At 43.8% G+C, this 12,063-nt stretch overlaps 2 protein-coding genes across 2 annotated transcripts; both read right to left on the bottom strand.

Annotated features, from left to right (window-relative positions):
- Window positions 1–304: 304 nt before the first annotated feature.
- On the bottom strand, window positions 305–1,207 carry LOC115074247 (olfactory receptor class A-like protein 1). The gene has a single exon (XM_029573546.1). It carries the CDS (start codon window positions 1,205–1,207, stop codon window positions 305–307), a length of 903 nt encoding a protein of 300 aa, XP_029429406.1.
- Window positions 1,208–10,899: 9,692 nt separating this feature from the next.
- On the bottom strand, window positions 10,900–11,853 carry LOC115074246 (olfactory receptor class A-like protein 1). The gene has a single exon (XM_029573545.1). It carries the CDS (start codon window positions 11,851–11,853, stop codon window positions 10,900–10,902), a length of 954 nt encoding a protein of 317 aa, XP_029429405.1.
- Window positions 11,854–12,063: the final 210 nt, after the last annotated feature.

The raw sequence follows: 12,063 nt of genomic DNA, 5'->3' as shown, positions 1-12,063 counted from the left end.
CAACCTGGTACATGTCTACAAAGACATTTGTATACACCTCACAAGCAGGGAACTGAAAGCATAGTACACTAATTCAGTATTTCATCAAATTACAAACCATTATTAGCAGATAATACAGTAACTTACACACAATCAAGTTCCACTCCATCTGATAAATAACTCTGCTCAACAGAATCAGAAAATAATAAAACCACATCATAATCACAATAAATACTAAATATAATACTGTTTGTTTTAGTGTGATAAGAATACACTTTATAAGTTTCCCACAGAGACAGTAGCTAAAGAGTTTGGCTAAGAACATCTAAAGGCAGAGTTTCTTCATGCGAAGTTTCTGGTTGGTAATAAGGATCACGATAGGACTGAGAGCAGAGTACATGGAGGTAAAGAAAACACGGGCATCTGAAATTGTGGAGGCCTCCTGCAGTGCACTAAGGGAGTAGATCCATATCTCATTGTCCAGCCCAAACAGTAGGATATAGAGAGTGACCAGAAGAACAACAGAGCGGGAAGCTTTGTCCTCAGCCATTGCTCTGGAGGTCCTATCGGAGCTCCTGATCCCAGTCACCTGCTTCCTGTGTCGGTACAAGATGCAAACGAGACAACAGCTGGAAAGAGTCATCAGCCCCACAAAGAGAAAGTCACGGACAACAAAGACTACTCCAGCTGATGTGTAGGATATGTAGTCAGGAAAAACAACCTGGCAAAATTCTAGGTTTACAGTGTATGGTGGGATAGTATAATTGGATATAGCGTGGGAATACAAGAGGGTTGATTGAGAGAGCAAGCAGTTCAGACCCCAGAGAGTGAGAAGGATAACCCAAATGTTCTGGGACACTCTGTGTTTTAGGATCAGCCCCCTCTCTGAGGCTGGCAGAACTGCAATGCATTGGTAAGTGCTCAATAAGCAGGTAACACAGATAACCATGGCTCTGCCCACACGATATATGTATATAACGACCTTGCAGGCATAATTGTCGAAGAGCTGCGGGATCCCCACTGCTGACAGAGTTTGTGGGATGCCTCGGGAGACTATGACAAGGAGATTCACAAATGCCAGGGTGGAGAGGATGAAGTCAGTTGGAGAGAGCTTCCTCTTCGCTAGCTGGGTGTGGAGAAAGAATGTCAGGATAGTAGCATTGCCTGGAATTCCAATCGCCACCAGCAAGGCAAATCCGAGGGCTTTGAGGGTAGAACGCAGGCCCATGTGGCGTCTTTCCATTTGCATGCTGGCTGCAGAAAGACACAAGCAACATTTTCAGACAGGGATTTCAGGTGTGCCTTCATTGCGAGGCATTCCAGATCAATCATTATAATATTTGCTAATAGCTCATTCACTTGGTAAAATGGGCTGAAAGGGAAAAATCAGTTATTTGGTTGAGCACAAAGAGGGTAGAGTTATTGTGATTGCATCAGTGCTAGAGAGAATTGGACACTTTGCAGGTCATGATTCATTTTATCGGACCAGAACAAAAATTATCCAGAGGAGGTGTAACTGAGCTTTTGTGACCATCTGTGTGGTCATGAATGTTGACATATTCCAGCGTTTATGAACAATTTTTATGTTGGTTCAGTAAACTTTATTGCAGTCTACAGAGAATCCACTTTTAAGTGGTAGACAATCCCTTTTCTCTAAGACTTTTAACTTTTTACAGCAATTTTTGGTAGGCCTAATATATTTTTTTTGTAAGGTTTCATGAAACAACTTCTTTAATTTACTTTCATGTATTCATATTCCGCTTTTATAACACCAGGGTTAAACAAGGTGGATTACAGCATTTAAAAACATTATGCAGGCCAAAAGCCATTTCATCAGAGGCAAAATCAATTCTGTTGAATAAAATAAGCCAAATACTGCAGCTGTACCAACCAAAAACTTCAAACACATCATAAGGGACTGGCAAAGTTAGTAGTTCATAGGAAATAATTTAAGTCCAGTGTTTAAGGGTTTTTTTTTATAACCCTCTTGTGATAGCAGCTGATCATAGCACATCACCCTGGCTCGCTCTACAGAAAAAATAGCTTGAGCTATCCCTTTTCAGAAGGAAACCCATCTTTCTACAGGGTTATGCAAACACTGGGGAGTACTTAGATACAGGTTCTTGTTTTAAAATATGCTACCATTTTTAAGAATTTGTACTCCTTGTGAACACTCAAATACTGAGACTGAAATTGAATATTGCAAAAGATACCAAATGTACAGTATTCAGATACCATGCCACAAAGATCTAGAGCAGGGTTTCCCAAGCAGGGTGCCTTGAGACCTGAATAGATGTGCCACAGAAAAGTCACCATTGCTTGATGCTCAGATCCAGACCAGCTCCTGAGCTCTGCTCTCAGCACTTCCAACGCCATGAGACACTAGCGGGGGCACTCACCTGTGCAGGAGCTCCTTTCTGAGAACACGTGTAATCATGCATGCCTCCTTCCTAACCACAGCACGAGCCTTGAAGTGCGATAATCAATGGGCAGGGTATGAATAGCTAGGCCCTGCTTTGTGTGGCACACAACTCCACCTCATCTTCCCCCTTCCTGAGCTGCTCCAGAGTGAGTGAGACTGGAAGAGCATAAACTGAACACTGGATGTGACTCATTCTGAGTGTTGTGAGCTGCAGCAATGGAGGCGTTCTGGCAGCCATATGTGGCAGGCAAGTGCACTAACCGAGCCATCTGCCCACATCACACTGACTTCTCCTGTATCTGTATGTACAGGAGTCTGGCCCATTGTAATAAAATTCCTTTTGTGGGTCTCAATCACCCCCTCCCTTTGTTTAAAAATTAGGAAGAGAGACCGGTGGGGCTTTCAGTGCTTCCCTAGCTCTTCTTATGGCTCTGTGGGTCCTTTTCGTGTTTGCATTGCCTGCCCCATAGAGGCTGGTGTGCCACACATTTTTGTTAAATCTAGATGTGCCTTGGGCTTGAAAAGGTTGGAAAATACTGATCTCGGGAACCCAGACAAATATTTCTAGCCCCTTTGTGCTGCTCTACAAGGAGGCACACCTGAGAGTTGCACCTCTGATAGTCCTGCTTCCCAAAATAAATCAAAAGCTTGCATGAAAGCAGTGCTTCTTTTCTATTCTTAAAGATGGTGTCCTGTCTCATGAATCTTGTCTGATGGCCATGGAAGCAAGAATGAGCCGTTCAGAATATGAGATGTGATGAGAGCGGAAGGACCGAGGCATGGAACCTTCCAAAAGTCACAGGAGTTGGAATGTGCTTACCTCCCCTGCCTAGAGCAGTGCCAGTCTACCTTCCTTACCCACCCACCCGACAGGCCTCTCTTTTATGTTCAACTGCAGCCACATGATGGGCTGTAGGGAGCACAGTCATTAAAAGAGGAGGATTCCCTGAGCATTTCATTAACTTAACTTTTATTCTTACACCATCTGCTCTTGAATCTTGTGATAGGAAATCATGGCTGCTGCAAGGGGTATTAGGCGCTGTAGGTTAACTTTCAGCTTCGCGATCCCCTCTTTCTCTCTTCCTCCCCCCCCCAACCATTAACTTTCAGGCCCATAAGTCGCACTGTCCCAGTCTCCCACCCTGAGATTTTGACATAATTGGATTTAGGGAGGATAACTTTCAAGAGCCATTTACATGGGCAAATACAGATTCAACCCTGAAAAAGAACTTAAGTTTGCATGGAAGTGTTCACACTAAAAGTTACAGTTTTGAAAATTCTCCCTGTACTTTTAAATTTTATATATAGAGAGAGAGATAATGAATAGGATTCAGAAACACATGACAATGTCTGATTCTGTCATCTGTGAAGACTGCAGAGAAGAAATCAAGAAATATATACAATTTATAGTTTAAAAGAAATATATATCATATTGGCCGAAGGTAGTCTCTCAGATGACTGACTGACCTGACTAGCAAGTTGCTCAATTTCCCATTGCCTCAGGTACCCACAGATTGTAAACTGTTAGGGCTGGGGACTTTAGTGTACCTGAATTACTAATAATGCTCAAGGCAGCTTATAGCATTATTTGGAAAGGAAGGCTGAAAATCCAGAACACTTCTCTTGAGGAAAACAGAATAGGTTGAGCTACACACACAACAGAAAATCTCCTACACCAAATGCAGAATAAGTAAACCACAAATTATAATTAGAAATTTATGACCAGAAACCGAACTCTTGTCCAGTCCCAACTCTAGTCTCAAATAATTCTTCACGGAGAGGCTGATGGAGGCCTGGAATCCCTTCTGGAGAGGTGGTGAAGAAGAAAACTGAAAATTCAAAGGGGCATGGGATAAACCCTGCAGATGTCTACAGGCTCGAGGATGGAAGTGAGGTAAGTGTGCAGGGGGGTAACTTGCTGCTGCGGCAGTTACTGCCCTTAGCAGAAAGCATGGAGATTATTACCCTTAACAAATAAGCATTGATGGTTTTAATGCAAAATTGCTCCCTGCTTAACCAGCAGGAGGGAAAAGAGGAATTGCATTCAGAAAACAACCAAGGGCTCTGATTCCTACGACCTGTGATATTGATAAGCAGACATAAGGGAAAAAGCACAGGGCTGCTTCTAGGGCCAAGTCCCTAAGCAAAGCACCTCCAACAGCGCTGTCTGAATTTTCAAGAAGTCTCATCACCCAGTAAAAAATGTCGCTAGCTGCAGTTATTATGGGTTATCGTATGGCTTGGGGATAACTGCACGGAGCGGCAGTTACTACCTATTAAAGCTTGCTGGGCAGACTGGATGGATCATGTGGTCCTTTTCTGCTGTCGTTTCTATGTTAACTCTCCCCTCCTGTTCTTTGCAAGGCGGGGTGAGGGAGAGCTGGATTAGGGAGCAAAGTGTTTCCTCCTTGCTCTGCTCTGTGCTCTTATCTGCTCCAGGCTCATCCTTCTCCTGTTCCTTGCACTCTGCTTGGAGCAGGCACCAGTCAGCAGAGTCATTGGGGCAGAGCCCTGTGTATTCATGCACAACAAAGCCCCTGGTGCCACCCCCTAAATTGCTGTATTCTAGGCAATGGTCTGAGTCTGCTTAATGGAAGAGATGGCCCTGCAGGAAACTCGGCGGAGGGCCTAAGTCTCTACCTCTGAACCGACCACCCTGACTGTGTGTGATCCTCTCTCTCTGCGGGGTCTGTTGTAGCGATGGCCATGCTTCTTGTGCAGTGCATGCGTTGTAAAACAGATTAATTGCTTTGCAGTCATAGCCACCTGTAAAAGGTTGTAGAGACATAGAAACACTCCTGTAGACACTGTGCTCATCTGAAGAGAGGAGAGTGTGGAAAGGAGAAATGGCCCTTACTCGCACTATAATCACTTCTGCCATGTAAAGGAGACCTGCCTTGTACTGGGACTCTGATCACCTGTGCTGTGCTAGACCTGCCTTCTACTTCTGTAATCACTAGTTCGGTGTAAAGGAAACCTGCTTCCTACTGGAGCTCTGACCACTTGTGCTGTGTAAGGGAGACCTGCCTTCTACTGGGGATATAATCACCTGTGCTGTGTGAGGGAGACCTGCCTTTCACTCAGGCTATCTTTGTGATCCACTGCAAGAGACAATCAGTAAACCATTATATCCAGTTTTCACTTTGCTTTCTATATAAAACCTTTATATCCAGGATACTTTTAAAGCCAGGGATGTTATCCAAAGAGGGTGTCACTGTGTGCACTGATTTGTTTTAGCTGAAGGTTAGCTCGGCTGTCTGAGAAGTCTCCCTGTAAGACTTGAGGAGGTCAGAATCTTGGATGCTCAAATCAGCTTTTTGTCTGAGTGAAATAAAATGGATTATGAAAGGGTACCAGTCGTGTCAGCAGGTGAGGAAAGCATTGTACGAAAATGTCAGCTAATGAGGCAAAGAATATTCTGAGCTTTGCTTTCTGCTTTCTTAGGGGCTTAATAAGAAAACTGAGCAGAAATGAGCTGGTCGTTTCCAGGCACTGACACATGCCCTCCACCCGAGCTGGCTCTTAATATTTATAATAATGACTTTTTAGTATGGGAAGGATGCTTCAGTGATATACGGTTAGTGGTCAGAGTGTAACCACCCTCTCCATAGATTGCTGCACTATTTGCAGGGTGGCACATGCGTCCCGCACATCCTCTCTGCTCACATCGGCTCTCATGTGTCATTCCTGTTCTGTTCGGCTGAGAGAGGTTCTGCCTGCTTTACACGTGCCTCGTGACTTTATGATGAGTGATTTCCCCAGCTGGGACGAGATCCTCAGAACAGGCCCTACTTCACATCTAATCAAAGTGCACAGCAGCTTCCAAATCATTGGGTGGGGAGATGGCGGAGTGTAAAAATAGCAACATCGGTCGAAAGCCACATGTGCTGCTCACTCTTATTGATGTAAAGAAACAGCTGTTTTCAGAGTAAACTTGATGCCGTATGACAGTATGATGTGATTGTGTTCCCTTCAACATATTTTCCTTTTTTTAAAATATGAGTTAAAAGATTAATTTAGAAGATCTTAAGTTTTTTTTATTTTTTAATTTTCATCTGTTGCTCAGGTTTATATGTTGTCTTATTGATTGACAGCTTTTTAATGCTTGTACATTCTAAGGGTGATTTTATAACACTGCATGGTTGGATATCTTGTATCCACTGACTTTACCCTGATATTCTAAGTGAACTTGTGTGCATAAGTTTGCTTTGAAAATTCATTAATACCCAAGAACGCACACAAATCCATCTGCCCAAAATTATACCTGCACTGTCGAGGGCGTAACTTGTGTGGGTGAACTTAAAAAATATGAACATAAGTCTAAACTCTGCCCCTCTGGGTCCCCTCTTGCCAGTTTCCATAAAATTATGCATGAGAGCAGGTTACGCACGTACTGTACATGAAGCAAGTTCCAGGCTATTTTAGTACAGGCATACGGCCAGATTTTAATGCATCTAAATGGGCAGTAAAATATTGCCTGGGGGAGTGGGGTGGTGGTTATGCACACAAAAACACAGGCACAAATACAATTTTGTGCATGTTTCTACACGCACTAGAAGGTGGCGTACTGGGAGGAGGGGGAACCACTTAATGCAGACTTTAATTTTTTCAAAAGTGTGTGCGTGTAAATGTGCATGCACGCATTTTGTATTTGTTATGGTTTTGAGGTGCTGGAGTGGATTCTTGGGTACTGCAGTGATGGCCACTCCCACGGGGAGGAGCCCCATGAGGAACCGCAGTACTAGGCTAGACTCAGGACACGCAAACACAGATTTGTCTTTATTATACAGCAGGATGATACCACCAGATGTGGCAGTAGTGAGGTGATCCAGTAAGAGGCAGTCCAGGGGACCCTCGGCAGAGGAGACCCGTCCCACAATGATAGATGTTGCAGCTCTCGGTAGTATAGGGAGTCCCGGATGTAGATTCCCAGTGCTGAGCTGTAGGTGAGATAGACTGACAAAGGTTAGATTACTCACTAAGTTGGTAGCTGTATTGATGAAGGTCCCAGCAGGCAGAAGTAGTTGGATTGCAGGCACCAAGGCAGGGAGAGCAGGCCCTTGAGGAGCGAGTACCTGGTATCCCAGATAGGCACCTGAAAGAAAGCATAGGGCCCCCGAGGAGCGGGTACCCAGGTTGGATGAAATACCCTGAAGGGCAGAGAGAGCTTCCAGCGGCAGCAAGGAAGCGGCAGAGTAGCTTAGACCGGAGGCGAATCCAATCTTTGCTAACTCGATCTGTTAGCAAACAAAGGGCAGGCTAAACACCCGGATGGCGTGACGTCACTTGAGGGGGACGCCCCCGAGGTTCCCGCCATGACATGGATAAAGATGTGGGTGGCGTGTGCGCGTGCACCCTAGGAGGTCCTTAGGAGAAACATGGCGGATAGCCTTGCCATTGCCATTCCGGGGACGCCGGAGAGAGCGGCATGAAGATGTGGCGGTAGCCATCTTCCCAAGGCTAGTGAAGAGAGCAGGAAGAAAGATGAGGCACAGAGGTCGAAGCTGTCTGAGACCGGACGCAACAGTATTTCTTCCCAGCAGGTGTAAATGTGTGCGTATATGTCACACTGGGTTCTGCACAACTCTCTAACTGTGAAGGTAGATTTATGCATGTAAGACCTCTGCTTTTTACACACAGACTGTATCCCTAAGCGCAGTGTTATAAAATTACTCTCTTTAAGCTTAAGCTCTTGTAATCTGTTTAGACATTTAGCTTGGATATGCGGTATGTACTGCAAATGCTGGTAATTAAATACTTTAAATATGAAGCACGGAAGACTTTTTTATTTTTGGGGGCTGTTTGTTAAGATAATTCAGTTGCCAGGTAAAATATTTTATAGTCAGCAAGCTATGAAGGATCTGGTGGATGCTTTGAGTTGTCTCAGTTCCCTCCCCCCCCCCCCCCACACACACACATACACCTTGTTCCCCCTCAGTCAAGATCTGTAGAGAGAGCTTTATATCTGCCTTACAGAGAGTGTGCAGTTTATATTAGGAGGAACATAATTTCACATATTATGGATAATTTGTTCCTGATGACAGAGTTGAGCTAGTTATGGTTTCAGACATAAATTTCAATACATTTCATTTTGGTTTCCATGGAGGAAGGATTTATTTTAGCAATTGTAATTTTTTTCAGTGAGTCATATATTTTGTCTTGTGCCATTTTGTTTGAGTCTGGGCTTAATGAAAGCAAAACTGGGAAATCCAATGGCAGGAGCCCACCTGCGGTCTGTGGCTGCTGTCCAGCACTCGGATGCGAGACCCACCTTTGCTCGCCGCATCATCTGGTTCGAGCAAATTAAGATGGAAGTGTGCCGGCATATTGCCCGCAGCAACCCTTTGCGTTCGTTTGTATGAAAACGGGCATGATTTTGATACTCTCTCTCCTGATGAATAATACGTGGTGAGACTCTATGATCTGTTTTCCTTCCTATGTGATTTGTTTAGGAGGGATTTTAGTTCCTCACTTCCCCATCTGTCAGTGCCGAAGGATAGAGCCAGGAGACTAGCGGAAGGGATCTGGAAGATGAAGGCACTCCATGAAGTTAGCATGGGGCACATTTAAAACTAATCGGAGAAAGTTCTTTTTTACTCAACGCACAATTAAACTCTGGAATTTGTTGCCAGAGGATGTGGTTAGAGCAGTTAGTGTAGCTGAGTTTAAAAAAGGATTGGATAAGTTCTTGGAGGAGAAGTCCATTACCTGCTATTAAGTTCACTTAGAGAATAGCCACTGCCATTAGCAAACAGTAACATGGAATAGACTTAGTTTTTGGGTACTTGCCAGGTTCTTATGGCCTGGATTGGCCACTGTTTGAAACAGGATGCTGGGCTTGATGGACCCTTGGTCTGACCCAGTATGGCATTTTCTTATGTTCTTATGGCCAAGCCTGAAGGTGTGGGCATTTCATAGCACTTTATTTGCATTCTGCCTTTCTCAATAAAATTATAGAAGGAGAATTATATTCTTAAACATTTAAACAGATAAGACTTATGGACTACTTTCAATAAAATGTCATGCTAATACATAGTAAAACACAGCTAAAATATACAGTAATCCCTTCAATCCCCTTCCCCCTATATTATGTTATCTCCTCTACTTCTTCAGTTGAGTTTACCATATCTAACTAGGCCTCCAAAAATAATAGTATGTTCAGCTCTTTCCAAAAATTACTGTATTTTGTCAGATTCTAATCTGAGAGACAAAGGGAGGACATTCCATAACCTGGGCCCAATGACTGAAAATGCTCTGGAACACTATTTGCATATTATATTCATTTAGCAGTAATTCAGCCAGCTGCTTCTTGGTCAGATGCTCTTAAGGCCTGCATCAGCATATAAGAAAGCAATACTTCTTTCAGTATATAGGACCATCATCCTGTAGTACTTTGAATACCATAATTATCATTTTATATTTTATTCTGCAGAATGCTGGCAGCCAATGGAAAAACCATCAATGTCAGTGTGATTTGGTCCATTTGACTACCTTCATTCATTCTATGACATTCTAGGACTGTGTGCAATACTTTTTCCTTCCTATAAATCATGTTTGAGAACCTGCCAGGCCCAGGTCTGCAGCAGCAAGGTTGAATATACAGAGAGAGCTGTCTGTGTGTTTCACTCCATATAATCGGGTGATTATACGTTCCTGCCACAAAGAGCTTACAGCCTACATTTTGAGCAGAGGGGAGGCCAGGCAAACTACTGAAGGTTAGTCAGTTAATGGTAGACATAGGTTTGGAGATTAGGACTTCAGATTTCACAGCTGTGGCAGTTACTGCGTAATAGTAAAACCAACAGTTGTTAGTATTAATGTTACAGCCCAACCACTATCATGAGGTAGTGTCCGGGTTTTTGAACGCCCATCCCTTGTAGTCTTCCTCTTGTCCAGCAGTGTGTTATTTACTGAGAGCCATCGTTAGCCACAATAGTGTTTCCCAACCCTCTCCTGGAGGTACCCCTAACCAGTCGAGTTTTCAGGAGATCCATAATAAATAGGTATGAGATGATTTGTATGCAAATGTATCTCATGCATATTCATTGTGGCAATGCTGAAAACCTGACTGGCTAGGTGTGCCTCCAGGAGAGGGTTGGGAAATGCTGCTCTACAAGATTACGTGTTGCAAGTTGTCCAGGGATTAAAGTACTGGGATGTGGGCAAGAGAACAGCAGACACAATGTGTACTTTTAACATCACCACTTTTATCTTTATTATTTATCTAGCACTGTATAACCAGTTTCTACATGAGACCCAAAGGTCTTTTAACCCTTTCTTTTCCAAAAAGAAACAATCAGAGATCTCCAGCCCCCACCCTCATATGCTTCAACAGCCTTAACATAACTGATACAGGATGGTCATCGGGGTCAAGCTGAGCCAGTCCTAGATTTATCCCATTGTTTTTCCTAATGAGATTGGAGGGAAATCAGGACTTGCTCACTATCCCTGAAGACCTGGAAACCCTTTTTAATAACTAAAGCACTGAGAGCACAATATCATTGTACTTGTGAGCACGTTGTTTCTGGAGAATGTAACAGAATCTTCTTACGAGTATATTGCCTTGGTGCCTGAAGTGATTTGTTGGTCAGTATGATGATGATGGGGCTTACTGCAGTGTATAAGGAGCCAAAGAAGACGCGAGCATCTGTAACCATGGGCCCTACTCTTGACAACAAAAGGGTGTAAAGCCATATTGCACTGTCCAGCCCGAACAGCAGAACGTAGAACGTGACCAGCAGGACGACTGATCTAGCTGCCTGGTACTCCGCTGTCCTGCCTGGATTCCTGTCTGAGCTCCTAATGCCCTGCACCTGCTTCCTGTGCCGGTGCAAAATGACAACGATGTAACAGCTTGCAAGCATCATCAGTCCCACAAACAGGAAGTCCCGGCAGGCAAAGACTGAGCCATTGGCTACAAAGATGGTATACGTTGAAAAAGCAACATAACAAAACTCTAAATTCAAAGTGTATTCAGACATGGAGGAATTATTCATAGCATAGGAATACAGGATGCAGGAAGGATAGATTGAAAGGTTTATACCCCAAAGAAAAAATATGACAACTGTGACATTAGGAGTCACTTTGCGTTTCAGAAAGAGCCACACACTAGTGGCAGGCGCTATCACGATGCACTGGTAGCAGCTCAATAGACTAGTGACACAGATGGACATAGCTCTACAGACTCGATAAACATAGATGAAACATTTGCACTCATAATCGTGGAATATATCAGTGATGCCTATGGCAGTGAGAGACTGTGGGATGCCCCGTGAGAGGACCACAAGAATGTTGACCAGAGCCAGCATGGTAAGGATGAGGTTGGCTGGAAGGAGTTTCTTCTCTGTAATTTTGAGGTGAGTGAACTTTAACAGAATGATAATATTCCCTGGAATTCCAATCCCCACCAGCAGAAAGAATCCAAGGGCTTTAAAGACCAGCCGCAATTCCATGCTTACTCTGAACCAGTGTCGCACTTGCTTGGAACGTGGGTGCTACAAGTGAATCGGGAGAGATTTTAGGCAGTTGCACAGAAACGGAACCTAATTATTTACCAGAACCACCTATGATTACATCAGATAATCAACTGCTCATTTACAAGATTCTCTTCAATGCATCGTTGATTGTTGGTGCTATGACCCAATAATCGTCACCTTATAAAC

Source organism: Rhinatrema bivittatum, chromosome 12 (genome assembly GCF_901001135.1).
Source record: "Rhinatrema bivittatum chromosome 12, aRhiBiv1.1, whole genome shotgun sequence".
In the NCBI taxonomy this organism is placed as follows: Eukaryota; Metazoa; Chordata; class Amphibia; order Gymnophiona; family Rhinatrematidae; genus Rhinatrema; species Rhinatrema bivittatum.
Note: the sequence above shows the minus strand (reverse complement) of the source record. Positions and strands in the feature narration are given on the sequence as shown.

Coding starts and splice junctions, on each gene's coding strand:
- LOC115074246 (XM_029573545.1), bottom strand. CDS start 11,853: ATGGAATTGCGGCTGGTCTTTAAAGCCCTTGGATTCTTTCTGCTGGTG.
- LOC115074247 (XM_029573546.1), bottom strand. CDS start 1,207: ATGGGCCTGCGTTCTACCCTCAAAGCCCTCGGATTTGCCTTGCTGGTG.